The following is a 21,092-nucleotide window of genomic DNA, read 5'->3' on the forward strand; positions in this document are numbered from 1 at the left end:
GAGGTTCTATCAGATTTGTGGGGCTGAGGTACCTCATTACAGGGTAATATTAGACATTATTATAGTTTATATTATTCACCATCATAATTGTCACTTATGGAAAAACTCTTAGGTTCAGAGGGGATTATCCTAGCTTTAATTTTGGTGGAGAAGTGTTCCTGTGTGGCTCAGTCTTTTCCCAAGCTTCCCAAGGTGGATTCCAAGGTGCATCAGCTGCGATGACACTCTTATGTGCAAGGTACTTCACTAATATGACTGCAGTGGATCGTTTCCCTTTGTCCCCCGGCACAGTCCTTCTCAGCATGTTAGAGTGCATCTCCTAAACCTTTTCTGGCATTTTTTCTATCCATACTTGAAAGCACTCCTTTACAGAGTTTTGTGAAAAGAATGTGGCTGTAAAGATAAGTTATGTGCTGTATTTAACCCTGTTCTGCATAAAATAAAAAAAGTCCAAACGACAAGGGCTTTGTAACATGCCACAGTAGAGGAATACTGTGATAAAAACCATTAAGAGCAAGATAATCACATTCTGGTACCTGGTTTTGCTGTTTAGATGTTAGCTCAGGTGACTTTACTACTGCATTTTTGATAGGTTGTAGCTAGATCAAAATGATTTTTGTTCATTCCCAATTCTGCAACATCTCCCAATAGTTGCTTTGGCTCTGTGGTTGTGTCACAAGAGCAGTGTCCTCATCCAGCTGCATGGTGCTGGGGTGCCACGGACACCAGGTTTTCCATTCTATGCATCTGTATTCTCTCCTTCAGATTGTTAGTGCTGTTTTTCTAGCTGAGGTAAGTCAAAGGTCGTCCTCCTCTTTGACGGCCAGTTGCTGACATTTGTTCGAAGCCAATTTCATTGCTCACATCTGCCCCATATGATCTTGTTGCTTCACTCATGCATTAAGTAATCTCTGCCTTTGTGTGTGTGTGTGTGTGTGTGTGTGTGTGTGTGTGTGTGTTTGTTTTAACTTAACTTTCTTGAGACAGAGATGCTGTATTACACAGACTAAGTTGAAATCCTGCCCATGGAGTGACTGTCATCCAAAACATGGCCATCGAACCCACTCCATATTTGTTTCTTCACTTGAGAATTCAGTACTTGGACTGTAGACATGACTCCACAGTAAAATGCTTTGGCTGCTCTTCCATAGCATCCGCAGTTCCCAGCACACACATGAAAGCACACAGCCAGCTCTAACTCATTCCCAGGAGATGTGACAGGCTCTTCTGCCCTCTGCTGGCACTGCATTCATGTGGTACACAGACATACATTCAGGCAAACACCCATACCAAATAAATAAATAAATTAAATAAATAAATAAATAAATAAATAAATAAATAAAATAGTTGGGGATTTAGCTCAGTGGTAGAGCGCTTGCCTAGGAAGCGCAAGGTCCTGGGTTCGGTCCCCAGCTCCGAAAAAATAAATAAATAAATAAATAAATAAATAAATAAATAAATACATACATACATACATACATACATACATACACACACACCTTTCAAAGAGAGGAAAGAGGGGAGTGGGGTGAGGAAGGAAGAAAGGAAGCAAGGAAACCGAAATTCAAGGGGGAGTGGGTGGGGGGTGGGTTCTGGTGCTCCCTTGCAGTGTGCTCAGTAGCTTGTCTTTCTACTCTGATCTAAGAGTAATAAGAGTAAAGACAAAGAACTCAGAACTCTTTGTCCAGCTCTCCTACTTTCTGGTTCTTTCCCTTAAATTTTCTGAGCATCCTGGAATCACAACACTAAACCTGATGCAGTTGCCTATCGATGCTTTACACACACGCATACATACACACACCAAAAAAACCCAAAACATGGTAGGTGTCCAAATGATTATTTTGCCCCCTCCATTTTTTTTTGTTTATATTAGTTTAATTTTCTGCCAAACATTGGCTTCTTCCTCTTCCTAGTTCTGGGCAACACTGGGAAGTTGATTGTTTATATTGTTTCTTGGCTATAAGGATGTAGAACATATTGGACCTTGGAAAACTGATGAGCCCAAGTTTCAGGCCAGGCTGGGCTGCATAGTAAACTCAAGATCCAGTCTCAAGAACAAGTTTGTCTTCTGTATGTTAGCCAGTATAACAAATGCATGGGAAACAACAGGTGGTGAAACCAAATGCAGTTTCTACTTTTGTTTTTACATTCACTAAATGAAGCAGACATCAAGCAGGTATTTAGAACTCATAAGGTCTCAATTATTGTGTGGTGCTATGAGAAGTTATTATACAAAGAATCTATGTCTGGTCCAGAAAATGTCCATTACTTAACTTCAAGGATACAATAGGTACTAATTAGACTAAGCAACAGGTAACTAGTGGGAGTGGAATGATTTTCCAAGAAGTGGATGGGGGAAATAGATCTTCTAGGTTACAAAGGCCAGTGTGTTTCTAGTCAAGAGAAAGAGGAAAAAATCATGATATTGGATATGGTTGGATCTGAAGAATAAATAAAGGGTCCTCGATGCGCCATGAATGGCGAGTAGGTGACTTGCCATTGTACACAGATTTAGATTGCGTATGATTAGGATAACTAAATGATATCCTAAAAAGATCTCTGATTACATTGTGAGAACAGGTCATATAGGACAAGAGTGGAAGCATAGAGCCTTATGATAGCCCAGCAGAAATGTTTTTACCATAGATGAGTGGGTCACAGTCTTTAGTATGCATTACAGTCAACAGAAGTGCTTATCTAGAGATCATTGGCTATCTTCCACAAAGTTGGATTCAGAATGTATGGAGTGCAGCAAGTGTTGCTTATGCCATTGATCTGAGGACCTCACTTTGAAAACCATCGACCTAGAGGGTAGTATTAAAGAGGTGGAAAGATTAATTCTTTACTCATGTTAGCATAGAAACATTCTCTCCTCTAAGTACTTGAAGTATATTCAAATTTTGCTGGTATATTTTTGTTTTCATTAATTCAAGCTAATTTGTAATTTTATAAAAATTATTTTATTGCAATGAATTCACAAGTAAAAAGATCAGACAACTAGATCAGAGTGCCACACAAGCATCTTCCCATCCCCAAATTCAACATTTCAATGAACTTCACAGTCAAGAGGAGCCATTCGGAAGCCATGAAGCTTGCCTTACTTGGGGCTGTTACACTTTCACTACCAATTACATTTCTTTTGCAATTATCTACCACAATACATGAAGAAAAAATACATTACAGACTTGAAACCAGAAAAACAATTAGCTTTATATATCCTCTTCACAACTCATGTGTCCTTTTGCCTGCATCCTATCCTATCCTTCTTGTGATATTATCCTTTCAATTTTTTAATCTACCCTATGGATCATTTCAAACTTTGTTGTTGTTTACAAATAATTGAGACCTTTATTGAAACCTTAGTGATTTCTGATTTGTTTGTAGCTTTTAAGAATAATCTACATAGATCCAGTCTTTCTTAATTAACAGGTTTAGTTTATACTCCAGAATCTTTATTTATTACATTTTATTGGTTTACTTACTCATGTGTGTAGATTGGTGGTCATGTGTACATATTGTACATATGAAGATCAGAAGAGAACTTGTGAAAGTCAGTTCTCTCCTTCCAACATGGAATCATACTCAGGTCATCAACTACCCATGGGGCCATCTCCTGGACCTTCAGTGTGGAGGCTGCATCTGTTGAGGGCCCTGTCAATGCCAGTGAACCAAGTTGGTAAATGACCCTGCTGTTTCAATTTTCTCTCACTGAATTTCAGTCCTGTCTGTTCCCAAGAGGTGTCAGTCTGCAACACAGATTGTTGGATTTTCTGTATATTCTTTCAAGTCTCACGTCATGTATTATATAGCACTATATTGGGTGCATACATAATTAGAATCTAACTGCTTTGTTAAATTGGTTTTTTAAAAATTGTAGAATGAACATGATCCCTAAAAGCCCTGTACTGTAGACTCTATTTTATTTTGTAATGATCATTCTGGCTCACTTTTCACTATTTGTATGATATATCTTTTCTGTAATTTTATTTTTTACAATCATGACTTTATATTTACATGGGTTTCTCTTAAACAGCATATGGTTGAAGCTTAGTCTTTTCCTCCCAATTTGATTATATCTGCCTTTTATTAATCCACTTATATTTCATGTTATTAATATGATTCAATTTAAATCAGCTGACACATTTGCTTCCTTTTTAGCCTAATATTTTTCTCTTAGGGTCCATATATTTTAATAGTCTGTTTAGTCTCTTAATTCACTCTTTTTAAAAGAGTGGGCCTGTTAACACAAGCTGGTAAGACCAAATATTTGGGAGGCAGAGGCAAAAGGATCCCAAATTTGAGGCCCTCCTGGATAAACCAGTGATGATCTTTCTTGAAAAGTTTAAAAGAGGGCTGGGGATATATCATAGAGTACATGGGTAACATCCTAGATTGCATCACCAGGGCCACAAATAAAACTTAAAATGGAGCTATTAGATTTATAGTTTATATCTATCATTTAAATATTATACCATTTCATAAATAATAAATTTTATTACATTTCCACTTCCTTCCCCAAGTCTTTGTGCTGTTGCTGTCATGTATTTTACATCTATCAACATATAAATTATAAAATACTAGTTCTAGAATACTAATTCCACTATTCCTAATCTTTTTCTTTAAACAATGTAATGTTGCATTTTCTGTCGCAATAACAAAATACCTGAGGCGGACACTTTATAAAGAACAGAAGTTTATCTAGTCTTGACTGAAAACTGTCAAGCCCCAACTGTTTAGAGGGCCCCAAAATCAGAGGCAAGTGAAATTATTACCTATGACAGGGACAGGCGGGCCTTGTGAAAACTACATGAATCCCTTCTGAGGATAGGGTTCTTCCACTGGGAAACACAATGGGAATTCTACTACCTCAGTACCATGGCACTTCTAAAGACTTGAACCCTGGGGGAGACAAACAAGCCACATCCAGTATGAAATGCATAGTCATCTTCCAAGCACATTTAAAAGAAAATTTTTCTTATGAAATTTTGTTTTTGTGCTTTTTTTCTTTGTTTTTTTTTTTTTCTTTTAACCAAGATTGCCACCTAATATCATTCTTCTTGAATCTTTTCTTGAGTCTTCAGTAGTGCAGTTCTGCTGTGGGTTATTTTCTCTCACCTTTTTCTTTTTATGAGACATTCCTTTTCAGAGAGTAGCTTGTGAGCTGGGCAGGGAGATAGCATTCCAACATACATGGGAGGCAGCAGGATCGTGGGTTTGAAGGCATCCTGGGCTGTATAAGGACTTGTTCAAGGCCATCCTGAGCTACTTGGACCTTTAATAAAACAAGCGCTGGGGATATTGCTCAGTAGTGGAGCACTTGCTGAGCATGTATAAGGCCCAGGGTTTGAACCCAAACACTTCAAATTATTTTTCTCATTAACATGGATTTCAAATTTGGTTGATTTTAGTCTTTTACCTTGCTGCTCCTGAAGTTACATCTCTGGCTCTGGTTAATTTTATCTCCTACATGTTAATTTCCCCTATATTAGCAGTTTAATCATGAATATTCTTAGCATTATGCCCTATTTCCTCCTAGTATTTGTGAAGCACCTTGAATGTGTGAGAGTTTAGTATAACTATTGTTTCTTCAATAAGTATCTGTCTTTACTTCTGTGATGTGTGTCATATGTATTCTGCCCATGTCAGATACTAATCTCAATAGTTGCCTCTCTATTTTCTCTCTTCCACTGTGGATAGTATTATTCATGTATTTTTCTCTGTCATTGACAGTTCTTAGTTGTCAATAACCACCCAGAATGTTTCACACTTCATTGATTATGTGTTGCATGTAGTTCTAATACCCTGCTTTAAACTTCAAGCAGACCACACTACCAGCTCAGAGAATTTTGGGTCTGCAGATGGGAAACACACACACACACACACACACACACACACACACACACACACACACACACACACTTACTTTCAACCTGCCTTGTTGGCTCAATTGCTGGACGCTTCTACTCTCCCGTGGCTAACACACCCTTCCCAATACTCTTAGCACCTCTTAATCTTCCCTTAGCTTAGTATTCTGGTTACCTTCTTCTTGTTCAACAACCCAAAACTGCCCTCAACTTAGTTGCATTTCTAATCTCCTGCCTGGGGAAGCAGGCTATGTCTGTTCCACCTGAGAGCTCACATGTCTGGTCACCTTTTCTCCCTCCAAAGCATGGTCAAATCCTCCATCCTCTTCCTGCTTCTCAGCCTGCCTGTGGGGAACGTGGAAGTCCCACCTCTTTCCTTCCTCCCTGCAGTTGGCCCCTGGCATCTTTATTGTTCAATCAAGAGCCAATAGGAATAGGACCTTAGTATCAGAACCACCCCCTACAGTTATGCCCATCACTTCCAGTTCAGACTTGCTATTTGTGTTCAGCATTTCCTGCTGTTTTCTCCACTTGAACTTACAGAACTTATACTTTCAATATCTGTATTATCATCCTTTTGTGCTAATTTTGTAATTTGTATTATCTGTTCCTGTAGTGTGAATCTGTGTTGTTAGGAATCATTTTCCTGTTTTTATGACTAGTAACTTGTATAAAATGTGAGGCATTGTGAGTTTTAGGTTTTGTACTGGGTTTTTCATGATACTATACGTGTTTTGTACTCTTACTGAGAAATGCTTTGATCCTTTCAAGTTATCTGTAAGCATTACTCAGAAAAACCAGAGTAACCATTAGTCTACAACAGTGATACTCAATAAGGGATGATTTTGCTCCACAAATGACAATTTTTGTCCCATTTAGAGGGTGCTATGGGCATCAGGCAGGTGGAGACCAGAGGTGTTTCTAAACATCTTAGAGTGGATAGACTGACCCTTCACAATAAAGAATTATGTGGCTCCCAAATGCTATGATAGAAAGTTTTCTATCTTAACACTCATGTGAAGACTCTTAATATCCAGTCATGAATGGTTTTACAATTGTCACAGCCTTGGGAAAGATTCGTGCCCTGCTCTCCACATCACCATGTGTCTAAACCCTGTTGTAGTTCTGGGGTATACACTAGTAAATATTCCTGCTCCCCAAAAATTTCTATCAGCAGCTCTCAACTGTCTCCTGTACTCTCAACTATATCTAGTGCTTCCTGGGTTCCTCTCCTAATCCTGCAGCCTGGAAATCTGACAGGTGTCAAGCCAATTGTAGAGCTTTGTCTTCATTCAGGAACCAGTTATCCTGCCCTGCCCTGTATATTTTAACTTTTGGTTTAAACTGTTTCAAAGCAAGAAGGCAAATCTGGTTCTTGTTACTTTATTGTGGCCAAAGCAGATATACCAGATTTATTCTTTCAGCAAGCATTTGTCCAGTGTTTATGTGCTTGCTGCTGGAAAGAAATGGTGAACAAAGCAGCAAGAATCTCTACTCTCATATTTGTATTCAATGGAAGAGTAAAAATAGAGCCATGAAGCAGGGATAAGCTGTGTTGAAGATGCTGAACTCTAGAATGAATTTCTTAGGGGACAACTTTGGGTTAAGAGAGAGGAAAATCTTTTGGGACACTGGGGTTGAGATAGCACTTATGAACACATCAGAATGGGTAAGAATCTTGAAGAACTTGCATAGTGAGAAGCAAACAAAGAACTCCCCTTTGAGAATCCCACCCTTTATTTTCCAAATAAAGTGGCTTGCAGTGGGAAAGGCAACAAAATGTGTCTGCTCTTAAAGGCCTGTTTGAGGAAAGAAGTTAGGTTAGCTTAGTCTGCTCGGATTGACACAAATACTACAATTTACTGCCTTAGTCATTTGATTTCTGCTGGGAACCACAAGTACCAGCAGGATTTGATTTCTAGTGACTGTGTCCTGGATTACAGAATAGCAGCCTTCTTACTGTGTTCTTACATTGCAAAGACTGGTATTTCTTCCTCAGAGGATAATAATCTACTCTGTACAACTCTGATTTATCTTAATTACTTTCCAAAGGCTGAGGTGGAGACATAGCAGGGACCAACAGTATTGAATGGTGAAAAAAAGATGAGACTGAAAGACGGGACTCATCAGTGTGATTATCAGGAGTGGCTTGAGTAAGAAGTACTATTTTCATGGAATAGTGGAAGCCAGACAGGTTTATTTACTGAACACATGAGATTGTAATACCAAGTACAGGATTATTCATTTATGGCACCTAGGTCTAAAGGATTAAGGAGGAACTTTAGTTACGGTAATTCTTGTTCAAGGTTAAAACTGTACTGACTCAAACCATTATGATGAGGATCAGATTAGCAAATTATCTTATGAAATACTCAAGAGCACTGACACCCCTTCCCCCCTTACTAACACTCAACCCCAAGCAACTCTACTCATGAGTCTGGTTGGACAGAGCCAATGTTTTGATGTTGGTTTTGCTACCCTCACTACCTCACTTAGCTGGCTTATCTCTCTGGTCCATGAGACTTTCACCCCCTCTCAGTAGGTGGGTATATATCAGTTGTTATCACCACTGCCAACAAACCACTTGACAGCAGTCACACTGGTGATTTGGTTATAGGGAGGACAAAAGGGTGAATTTAGGTACAGATAAAGAAATTTAGCTATGAGTCCATTCAGTTTGCCTTAAGAGAAACAATATTAGGATTACTATTAAGTCCCAAGAAAGCAGATGGGAACAGAATACAAGAACATTCTAAGTCATGCAGAACCTCAAGCTAGTATTATTTTAAACCCACAAATTTTGTGTTTCTAGAGCCTCTTTAACAAACCAAGTCCATGGGTTTGGGGACATCTACTGGAAAGCACAGTTCATCTATCAGGAGCTACACCTCTTAAACTTCCCTCAGAAGCCATCAACTGTCCATAGGTCCTCAGTTATGTGTAGGGATTGATGATTTTTTTTGTTTTTTATATCCAGTCATACCCAATCTCCTAGGTTTTGCCAGAGATCCCTAGACTGTGGGTGGAAACAGTGTCCCATCAGCGGGATCAAATGGGGATTGTAACCTCAGAACCAACATCTGTGTATCAAAAATTCACCCAAAACAAAGTCTTGTTTTGGAGGGGACTAACTAGCATGATTTCAACTCAGCCAGAGTGTCCTGGACCCAGATAGGCAGTAGCTGTAGTTGGTACTCATGGAGTCCAGAAGAAATGTTTCTAGCAGAGGACAGGGGGAGAGAAGCAGTTCCCATGTGGCCAGAAAAGACCTGGGCCACCACCTGGGGACTCAACTTCTGTGTTCAGCACTATACGATAGTTATTTCTCTGCCAGTGAAATGAGTCAATTCAAGTCAGATTAGATTATATTAAATGAAGGTTTATTGGGAAGCTGCTCTTGGGTGATGTCTTAGTCAGGGTTTCTATTCCTGCACAAACATGACAAAAAGCAAGCTGGGGTGGAAAAAATTTATTCAGCTTACACATTCACATTGCTGTTCATCACCAAAGGAAGTCAGTACTAGAACTCAAACTGGGCAGGAAGCAGGAGCTGATGCAGAAGCCATGGAAGGATGTTACTGGCTTGGTCAGCTTGCTTTCTTCTAGAACCCAAGACTACCAGTCCAGGGATGGCGCCACTCACAATGGGCTAGCCCCCCACCCCCCTTGATCACTAATTGAGAAAATACCTTACAGCTGGATCTCATAAAGGCATTTCCTCAAGGGAGGCTCCTCTATAACTCCAGCTTGTGTCAAGTTGATACACAAAACTAGCCAGTATAGGTGAGTTCACTGGCCCCAGGGGAGGACAGAGAAGTCACCATGGGAAGAGAGAATGGAGAGGGAAACAGGAAGAGTATGCACATAGAAAGCAAACACAGAGGGATATCAATTGTCAGATTATACAGAGAAGAGACTGAGGGAAAGGTAGCCCAAACCCCTGGGCTGAAAACAGGGCTAGGGGCAAGGTATGCCAGGTAGGAACTGAGGAATGCTGGGAGAACCTGGAAGCCAAGTCTGTTTTGGTAAGATATCCACCTTAGTCCCTTGTCCCAGGGTCTGAAACCAAACATGAACCACTTCCCCTCCATGCTACCATGTTGACAGGCTTGATCTTATGTGGAAAAAATTGAGTACTGCAGTCTTGTCATGTCTAGAAGATGCTATTTGACTCTGACCCTCCGTGAAATTCTGGCTTAAAATTCTTCCCCCTCCACTTTCTTGATGCCTGCTGAACATTACAGAGGTAAGAGGTGATACAGATGTCCCATTCGTGGCTCAACACTTAACAGACAGCTTTAACTAGGTACAGATTTCTGTGTTAATCACTGTTCACAAATCGACATCTCTGATGTGGTCTGAGAGCTCCAATAATCAAAGGGTATAAAGGTAAAAATTTAGAAAGCAGTTTGATATTATATCCATTTACCAGAACAAGAGTAGGTTTACCCATAGGTCCCGTGAGCTAGCTACCCAACCATGGGTTCTTGACCCAATTTATAGAAACAGACATGTTTCCTCCTACAGAGTAAACCTTAAATCCATAATATATGTGCCATTATTGTATCCATGTGCATATCCTGCCACACCAGTCATTGCATTTCACAAGGTTCACAGTTGGGTAAAACTGTTGATAAGTACCCACCACTGTCAACCACCACCCAGTGCCTTACATAGCACATTCCTGTAAGAGCAAGCCAGCAAAGAGGAAGCTTCATGGTCAGTACCAAGTTGATTCTCCATGTCCTGTGGCCAATGTGTGGTCTTCAGCAATGTTTATGGTCTTCCCATCAAGTTCTGGTGGACAACCAACAGCAATGGCAACAGCTTGGGGAGGGAGCATCCCACACTTGCACTGGACTTTTTCTTTGGCAGCCTAAAAACATATTCCCTATGTAGGGTAATGCCAATTCAAATTATATGAACATGTGTGTGTGTGCTTATAAAATTCTAGGTTTCCATAAGACTTTTTGAAAGAGCTTCGGCACTGCTTATCCTCACTAGCACCACCACCTCTAACCTACCCTCCTCCTGCCCCCTTTCCCATCTTTCTCTGGATAACACCTGTGTTCTTTTAGGCTCCCGAACCTTTAAGACCCTTCTCCTGCACCAATACTCCTTCTAGCTTCTCCAGTCTTACAAATACTTCAAATTAAATACACAAGTCCAAAAATTTGACAGTAAGATCCACATAAGTGTTTGCTTTTCTGGGGCTGTTAAGAAAACAGAAGAGAAGAAAACTAGTACTTTATTCTAGACTTCTTATGAATTTCTTTGCTATCAGTACTATGGTTTACTAGTATAGCAGATTTTGTGCCAGCTTTATATTTGAAAATTTGAAAGATATTTCTAAACTTGGAATAAATCATAAATCTAAGATTCTTTGATTTTGTGTTTATGTAACACAATACTTCAAAAGTGGGTATTATACAAAGAAATGGAGTCTACTTAGCTCATGGTCCTGAAGATTTGAGAGCATGGTCTTATGGTCTCAACTAACATGGACTTCAAAAGGGGAAAGGGAGAGAGGCAAGAGGATGAATGCTGAGACCATGAAGAGGCCAGGCTCGTTCTTCTAAAACAGCTAATCTTGCTTCTATAAAGCCTTATGCAGGACATAAGATTAAACATTAATCTCTTCAAGAGAGCAGCCATGGCTCAGCCACCTCCCACTAATCCCTACCTCCTAAAACTCCTGTCATCTTTTTCTGCTTTAACTACACTTTCGAATTCCTCAGTGCCAATTCAGTGGAAATTTGTACTTGAAATTAGGACATTAAAGAAAAAATACTATAATGTTTTTCAGTATGCCAACCAAGAAAGCTTACTCAAATTAGTGTCCATAGTCACACTGGCAATTCCTAGTGAATAGCTTAGATCTTAGCCTCCTTGTATTCCCTCTCCACTCAAGTTACGCCTTACCAAGACATATCAGAAACATCACATATGAAATGACCATATTTTACCATGAGAGAAAACACTTGTACCCTTTGATTTTAACAGGGGTAACATTAGCTCACATTTATTGAGGAACTATTCTGAATATAGTCAGTGGCCCAGTGATAAATACACTTATTGATCATCCCATTAAGTGGACAGTTGAATAAATATGCACTCAACTAAGCATGGGATTAGAATTGGAGTTTCCTTTCCCTACATTAAGAGCTTCATCATCCAAGACCTATTTCAAATGTTTCTTACCTTATAGCCTTCCCACTCTGCTGGCAGTAGCTTGCTTCTCTGGTTTTTCTGGTAATTCATGAATAACTTCTCTCCCGGTGTCCTTTCTAAGCTCTGAAGACAGACACCATAGGTCTTACATTCCTAATATACAAGATCTTGGTTAAGGTTTTGCAGTCACCATATAGACCAACTGGTGACCATGTGCTGGCTCCTCATGGAATGGAAAAGCTTTGCTTTGTGCTAACTTCCAAAATCATACTCCAGCACACCAAAACTCCTTCTCTTGATTAACTGCTTAGTAAATCAGAAATGTGGGACTACACAATTTGACAACTTTATATTTGCATAAATTCATGTTGACGTTAAACTATAGATTCAAGCTTGGCCATATTAAGTATTTAGAATATTTGTAACATTTTTAGAGCAAAGTCATTCAAATTGTCTAGAATTCATTTGTCCAGCTCAAATCTGATGCTGCCAAGAGCACTACAATCATTACACAAGCCAAAAATCCAGTTTTTCTGTGCATAGTGACTTCTCAATCCTCTTGAAGAGACAGACGTGGATCCCATTTCTGTCTATGCCCTAACATTTTTCCCACTTTGCATACTTGAAGGGTATGAATCAAGCTTTTTACTTAGCTGATGCTACAAGGAAGTTTTATGTATTCAACATGGTTTTGCTGCCTAATGAACGTGTATATCATAAGAAATGTGAGAATTAAGTGGTAGCTATTAACATGAGAGAATCATGGCAGAATTATAACTAAAGTAGTAGATAACATTTAGTATATGGTGACTGGGAATGAGATAACCGAGAAAAGACTTTTCATACAGAGCTTGCCTGGTCTGTAACAACTGTTCTATAAATGAAATTTTCAGACATGTAGATCATATGAAAATTTACTATTCTTTGAATGTTGTCTAGCTAACAAAATTTACTGTGAGACGATGTCACATAACCAAAATTGCAATTTACTATGACACCACGGTTCTAGCAATGAAATTCCATGACCCTCAAAACACAATTACAAATGCACATACATACTCTCTATAAACTGTCTTAGGACCCAAGAGATTACGAACACTGAAATAGTGTGCATAACCACTTGAGAGTCCCTATGTCTCAGTCAACCCTCACCTCATTAGGTTGACTGCTTTGATAGAAGAAACCTGATTTAGGATAAGTAACTCCTCCAGCTTCCTCTTTGACTAGAATATTCAGTGCTACACATTTTAACAGATATAGAGCTCTCTATTTTTTAAAGCAACTTAAATCGCTCAAGCTTAACTTGACAAGGTGTCATCTTTTCATACAAATAAACATAGACAAGGATAATTCTGCTTTTATAAAGTCAAGGATTTACAATTAGCATCTTCAGAACTTCCTAGTAGTTTATATGAATTCAACATATTAGTATGCACATTAATAGTCCTATAGTAAAGCATTTACTTCTTGTATTTTTTCACTATTCAGTTTTTTGCACCCTTTGTCGTTTCTGTAGTAATAGCACTCCAGAAAACTAACTTTAAAAAAAATTCCTTAAAGTATTGAAAAGAATACTATACTTATGAAAATATTAATTTCCTTAGATAAAGGCATCATTGTCAAACAAAACTTAATTTGTGACCATGACTTTTTTTCTCTTTAGCGTTATACTTGTATGTTAGCTGCCAGCCCACTTCCATCAACATGCCTCTATAGCTTGCCTTACATTCTCAGAAAGATGGATATTACATACTTGCTTTAACCAGTAATTCATTGACACTTGCCACTCACTCACACACATCACTTGCCAAACACAGCATATCTTAGGTTCAGTCCCCACCCAGTAACACAGCAGAAGTCAAAATCATCTAATAACAAAGAGATGGTTTCTGTAGCTAGAGAGATGATACTTTAGCAGTAAACGGGACATAGTTCCTCTCACAGAGGACTCAAGTCCCACATGCCAGTCAGGCACCTCACAAAGAACTCCTGATAACTTCTGAAAGACGGCACTCACATATGCACAAACCAACAAAAAAACACATACATAATACATAAACAAAACAAAATTACAGCAAATAAAAATACCATTTTTATTTTTCTTAAAACTAGTAACAATTCTAATAGTATGAAAAACACCAATGTCGCACTAACTTGGGAAAAAAAACAAGACATGAAATACCCAGGTACCTCAGTCTAACAAATAAACCAAGATTTTTTTTTCAAAATTTAACATTTCAGGTAATTGTCATTTAGATCTTTCTGTCATTTATCATTTTAAATTTTTAAATATATTTATATTTACTAATTACATGTTTTTGCTTAGTATATTTTATGACTAATAAGATAACCTATAGTTGTTATTTTGCTAATATCTAATTATATAAATTGAAATTTTATATAATTGAAGTTTTATTTTTAATAAAAATATAGTAGAAAAGGACTGTGCCTGGAGGGAGACAAACAAACAAACAAACAAAAGACAAGCACAGACTGTGGGCCAGTGTTGGTAAAACAGTGTAGGGAAGAACCCAAGGCAGGAAGGACGGATGTGCGGGCAAGCAGAGAGAAGAAAAGGAGTTACATGTAGTCGGAAGCAGGATACTGATTATCCTGCTGGCACTGCCTGAGCCCCTGTGTTAAGCTGGCTACTAGAGAAGACTGGATAGACAACCCAACTCTCTCTTACCAAACAGGCCTATTTTCTGTCTAGTTTCAATGATAATCAGCCCAGTAGAAAGCTAACAGAGGACGCAAGACGAAAAAGGTTTCTAGTTCCACACCAGTTACAGTATGACGTCACTATTTATACTTAACTTTGAGACTCAATTTATCATTGGTAAAGAACAACAGTAATTTTCATTGGTTTATATCACTACCATATCTGCCTTTTCCTGAAATTAAAATGATTATTGCATGTGAATGAGCTTAGAACACGGCAGGAACTAACAAATGTTCATTCTCTTAAAAGTAGTTCTGATACTAAGGAGTTGAACCTTGCCAATAAGTTAAATGCCTTTCTTATGTCAACTAATGTAATCCAGTGACTGATGGCCTTTGTACTGAGGTGTCTGAGTGCACACAACATACTTAAACATGATCTAGTTCATCACACTCAGTTCACTAAGACAGCTACAGAACTAGTGGTGTCAGGATGATATACAGTTTGCTTAGCTGCTTTAGAGTACAAAGTATTCCAAAATTTTCTACAAGGTCGACAATTTGAAATTTAAACTTAAAATGCCTTACACTTTTTTTTTACAGCATGCTACAAATGAAAACTGATGAGAAAGTGGATCTGTGTGATGGGAACACAGCAAGCTGCCCTCTGAGCCCCATTCAGATGTGCCTTAATCATCCTATTGAATGGAGTCTAACAGCAGCATCTCTAGCAAGCTGCACAGTTCATAACCAAACTCTCAAAAATGAAGACAATTAGTCTGCAGCCCTTGCACTATCTTTATTTTCTATGTCAATATTCATTCTCATGAAGACCAACTGATACTAACATATTTCTAGTCCTGTGATCTGTCTTTATATTAGGTCATTAGCATTAATCATTTTATTATAATTCTGTTTTTACATACAGTACACAAGACCATTGTGGGGTTTTGCAACAAAAGCAGATTTTGATGTTCTCTTTTTATCGGTGAATTTTTTAATGCCCTAGCTTAAATATGTTAATTGCCCAGTTCTATTTCTGTGCAGTTTTCACATATAACAATTCTGTAACTTAGGAAGCTAGTATTGTAAAGATGTGTGACAATGACCTAACCCATGAACAGTTGTGTAACAGGTGGGTGCCAACTACCTCGAGGCAAACTGGGAAGGGCAAAGGTGTCGGTCAGAAGTGTATCTCTTCTACAGTTATACATGTATAGAAAAAGACTGATTAGCTTATCAAATAGCATGTTTTCATTCATTAAAAAAAAATGGGTTCTCAGTTCTCTTTCTGTAATTAAACCTCTCATCTGTGGGCCATAAGAGCAATGGCACAATTGCATGTTTACTCTTCAGCAAATGTGTGCCTCAACGGGAAACAAGAACACTGGTTTAAGTTCACAGTTTTGAATGGAAAAAAAGGTAACTGTTTTTATACCTGTTGATTTTATTGTACTTTAGCAGTTTGCTCCAAAGTTTACAGGGGTATCCTGTAGAAACAGGATAATACTCCTTAGTAATGCTGATGCTGTTCCCTGCAGCCACAGCTATTGTCTAAAGTCGGAGTAGTAAAACTACTGCTAATGAAAAAGTCGGTGCTTAAAGTCAGAAAAGCAAACTTTGGTAGTGTCTACGTGATCACAGCGTCTTTCCTTTTGGCTACTCTGCACATGTATAAATGAGATGATAGTTCATTCCTAGTGGCTTTCCCTTACACCACACTAATGTGCCATTTTAGCCCTGCTTACTTCCTATTCCCCACCAATTTATTCTAAGACAGGGATTTAACAAGAACTATAACAATAAGAAATATGAAGCACAGGAAAAGACATATAGCCAAGAGATGAAGAACAACAGTGTTTTTCATTGGTTTATTTCATTACCATATCTGCTTTTCCTTTTGCTTAATAAGCATTCTTGCTTTGTAACTTTGACTCCTTTTCTGAGTTCTATAAAGCACATATTATGTATATAGAATAGCCTTTTGGTTCTCAAAGTCAGCAATATTACCTTTCACTCCATCTCAGAGCATCTGTTAAAATGACCTCTGACAAATTTTAAGAAGCAGAAGCACAATTAATAAAAATTTCATGTTAGGACATTTTTATCCAAATAAAAGGTGTTTCTTTGGGTATGGCAGAAAGAAAAACGACTACTTTTATACAATGCAAGTTTCAAAATATTTATGTTTCATAACAGCAACAATTTCAAAAGATAATTGAAATTTAACAGTGAAGAAACTGTGCTCATAATCAATACATAAAGATGACTTCCTATAACTTTTTCCCCATTCATATTGTTTATTTTTCAAGTATATTTTGATGTGCCAAAACCCAATGTACCTTTCATGATTTGTGTGTGTGAACACCTCCCTAGTCTAGAATCATTTATAAACTAGTGTTCCTATATGGAAAGATTTAGGAAGAGGAATTACCATTGAGGTAAAGTTATCAAATAAATCCTCAGTATAGGAATGATGCAATTCTCAAAGCCATGGTTTAATGTAAATACGGAGAGCTTTGTCCATTATACTGGTTCTCAGTGGTCAGAGCAGTTTTCTATGTACTTCATCCTTCATTGCCGTTTGTTTGATGCCTGACATATTCACCTATTTTACAGCTTGTCTAAGCTTCTCAATATAAGCTACTGGGCTAATTATAAATCTTTCCAAAATGTCATAGTTCCGTAGGGTTCACATAGGGTACCTATTTAAAAGCAGGTTTCTAGGCCCACCTAATGTCCTGATAAAGACAAATCTGGATCCGTGCAGATGGACGACACTAACAGATGGTGAACTCATGTGGCATCATTCATGCTTGCAGAAACAGAGCAGGTATTTCTGATTCTTCCATAATAACTATTAAAGCAAAGATAGAAGCACAACTTCAAAGGACTCCATCCTTATCAGCTCCCTTAACTCGGATCTTCATTAAGAAACTCTGCGAGGTTAAGTTTACTTTTCTGAAGCGCGGCTGTTTTGGCTCGTCTGGGTAATCTCATCCTCATTTCTGATGGTGGTTCATGATCACTAAACATGTTAAAAAGACATTCATTTAGATATAAGCTTTAAAAATCAGAATATTTATAAATAAAGCTTTTGGTTTCTGACATTACAATATAGTGTAATAGATAGCCTGAGTCTAATAACTAAGCTTAAAACTAAAATTTCAAGCAATAACCAAAAAACAATGGCTGGATGGCTGTCCTGCCAAGTGAATCAGAAAACCTAACTAATTTGGTAATTTTTAATCTACTGGCAATACCTGGTGCCATACATACAGGGAAAGAAGAAAAGCACCAAGCTTTTACAGTGAAGCTTGTAATTACATAGGAATCATACTATCGTCCTAAAGGAGTTAGAATTCAACTGAATTAACAGTACATGTCATCTTTATTAAGTATATTACTAAGACATTGTAAGGTCCCCCCCAAAGCACTTTAACCAAGGCTTAGTCTAAGGAAACAGGGAGGGCCCAATACCAATGACTAAACGAATGCAAGATAGCCACAAACTTCAAGCTCAACCATGGCTTGACAGCGACTGAAAGAAAACTATCAACACGGGCCACAGTACATAACAGTTGTAAGCAGAACTGTAACTGAAAGAATACAAATGTCATCTAAAGCAACATAAGAGTCACATATACAAGGTCATACAAACAGAATACATGGGAATACATGGGAATAAACCCTGGTCTCAATACAAAGAGAATATATTAAAGCTGATGCCAACTAATAAAAATATACACCTCTTCATCAGTCAAATGTTCTAGATAATTTTACACTATTTACCAAGATCACAGATAAATTTGTTTTTACTATCTTGTAATATACAAAGTTTCTCTCAGAAGAAAATTCTATTTTACTTCTGAGCAAAATGAAACTGGCACCTTCCATGTCTTATGGAAATCCATGACACACACACCTTTCAGAGTCAGGCCCAGCAGTCTGGCATCTCCTGTCGGTCTTAGATGAAACTGGCGCTTTTCTCCGTCCTTAAAGACAGCATAACTTATTGGCAAATTTTTTAATGGTTTCATGTTTCTAAATCTAGTTTCTAAGCCATCTTTTACTTTCAGCACAACAATCTTTTTCAACACATTTCCTTATTGCTATCCACTCTGATGCTCTCAATACACAGTGGAGGGAGAAATACTAAAATTTATGTAAATTTCTTTGGATGAGAACTACAAATATGTAACAAAGAGGAAAACTTTAGGTCACCGCATATGGTGACAAAAACATCTCAGCTAGCTATGGTAGCTCATTTGGTAAAGTTCTGGCTTTGTTAAGTATAGAGTTTAAGTGCCAGAACCCACATAACAGTGAAGTGTGGTAGCACATGCTTATAATCCCAGCACTGGGAGGGCAGAGACAAGCAGGGGCTCTGCCTAGATTCCCTAGATGGCCATCTAGCCTAGCCTACTTGGAGAGCTCCAGATCACTGAGAAACTTGTCTCAAAATCAAGCAGACTGTGACTAGGGAGCCTCCACATGAATACTTATGCACACATAAATAATCACATACATAGAAGACAGTTTTCTCTTACAGCAGAGGTAGAGTTAATATGGAAAAACTAACAAAAATATTACAAGGGCAAGCTCAATCAATGAACAGTTTCTAAATGGAACTGTACTTTTATTATATATAATATTTATCTTTGAAGCACTACATTGCTTAGCTAGTCTGGCCTCAAACTGATGGCCTCAAGCTATCCTCACATGGCCTCCGGAGCAGCCGTTATAACTTCTGGCATTATTGTAACTGGCTTCAAACGAAACTTAAGTAGCAAGATACAGCTTGCTTGTAAAATACTTAAATTTATACAAAGAAAAGTCAAATGTGTTCATAAATATAATTCAATGTTTTAAAATAAATAAGAACCTTTATTTACCAGGGTTTATTTGTTATATTCTACAAGGTTGAAAGTAAGGACTAGGGGCTGTGCTCGGTGGGTAGCGTGTTTGCCTAGTGCGTACAAATCCTGGTTTGCTCAACCATGTGAAATGGAGCATGCTGATCCAACACCTATATTCCCAGCCTGTAATCACAAGTTCAAGGTCAAAAGAGTGACTTTGAAGCCAGCCTAGGATATATGAGAACCTATTCTGAAAAAAAGAGACATAATAAATTTGGCCTTCAATGTTCTTCATTTATGAAAGATAAAATGTAGCATGTATACATTAAGTTTGGACTATAAAAAACTGGAGTTTTCACACTTTATTCTGTAACTAAAAGTAATCTGATCAAAATCAATTGTTCATTTGACAATTTATTTGAAATTGTATATCCTATTCATTGTTATGTATTTCCCCTCATATTTTATTTATTTGCCTTCAATAATGTATTAACCCCCAAGAAAACATCCAAAAATATGGAAGTAATTTGGAACAATATCCAGTAATTGGTGTTTAAATAACTGGTTTGTTATGAAACAATGTTATGGCCAGATTCTATTCTAGAGAAGATTAAATATACTTAGAACAGAGCCATAAAACTATTTTCAATAATTAAAATCATATTGGCTCATGGGTGGGACTATTAGTGTTCTTGATGGTAGGTCTGCCTGGATGTACTTTCTTATTCTTCTGTAATAAGCATGCATTGCTTTTGTAATAAGGAATTAATAAAACAATTTAAAAAGCCTTGAATTTCAGATGTTTTTCAAAATGGTCCCCTACTATTTAACATTTATTTATTCTAACAAATATTCTGCTGTTGGATATCACTTGGGAAAAGGTTAAAAATGAAAATGGATCAGGAAAAGGAATTAAAAAATACAAAAACTTGGGAGGGGAAAAAAATGCTCATTCACACAAAAAGTACTGACACTTCTAACACTGATACTAAACTCTTATTTAACTCTTTTTCCTTTCCTTGTTTGTTGATACTGGGCTCTCTACATAGCCCTGGCTGTCTAAGAATTCACTCTGTAGACCAGGCTGACCTAAAAACAGAGATCTGCCTGCTTCTGCCTCCCAAGTGCTGGGATTAAAGTTGTGTTCTCCATGCCTGGCAATTTAACCTATTAATTTATCCTCAAAGAGCCCTTTATGGTATAATTTTTTATATATTTTTTAATTCTAAAGCATATGGAACAACAATGACCTTACAATCTTCAGTAAAAGCAATAATCCCCATCAGCTGAAAGAAGTACAACAGTTATGTATTCCCAAGACATTCAAAAAGTCTTATTCCTAAGAAGGTAAAGATAAGGAAGTATTTTCACTTGAAAAGAACTGTATTTCAAGATGCAGTCTATGCACACATTACCTCTGTTCGTTTTTCCTTGTGTAGATTTTGATGCTTGAGTTCCTTTTACATTCCTCGCAGGAGTCCTATATTCTTCCATACGTGGAATCATACAAAAATACAAAAGACAGTCCTATTAACAG

At 37.7% G+C, this 21,092-nt stretch overlaps 2 protein-coding genes across 3 annotated transcripts in view; one reads left to right on the forward strand and one right to left on the reverse strand.

The window, feature by feature from the left end:
* The window catches only part of Lcorl (ligand dependent nuclear receptor corepressor like), a 131,558-nt gene extending 116,055 nt beyond the window's left edge, over positions 1-15,503 (forward strand). Inside the window, exon 9 of one of the 2 annotated variants that reach the window (XM_032916192.1) lies at positions 15,300-15,382. In XM_032916192.1, coding sequence (XP_032772083.1) covers positions 15,300-15,313 — 14 coding nt within the window. In that variant the 3' untranslated portion in view covers positions 15,314-15,382. Of the gene's footprint in view, positions 1-15,299 lie in introns of both variants that reach the window. The other variant, XM_032916205.1, reaches the window with a different exon arrangement.
* The window catches only part of Ncapg (non-SMC condensin I complex subunit G), a 31,977-nt gene continuing 24,989 nt past the window's right edge, over positions 14,105-21,092 (reverse strand). Inside the window, exons 19-21 of the mRNA XM_032916207.1 lie at positions 20,971-21,042; positions 18,622-18,691; positions 14,105-17,724 (exon numbers count right to left, since the gene is read on the reverse strand). Of these exons, the coding sequence (XP_032772098.1) occupies positions 17,610-17,724; positions 18,622-18,691; positions 20,971-21,042 (257 nt within the window). The 3' untranslated portion in view covers positions 14,105-17,609. The remainder of the gene's footprint in view (positions 17,725-18,621; positions 18,692-20,970; positions 21,043-21,092) is intronic.

This window comes from Rattus rattus, chromosome 11 (assembly GCF_011064425.1).
Source record: "Rattus rattus isolate New Zealand chromosome 11, Rrattus_CSIRO_v1, whole genome shotgun sequence".
Taxonomy (NCBI): domain Eukaryota; kingdom Metazoa; phylum Chordata; class Mammalia; order Rodentia; family Muridae; genus Rattus; species Rattus rattus.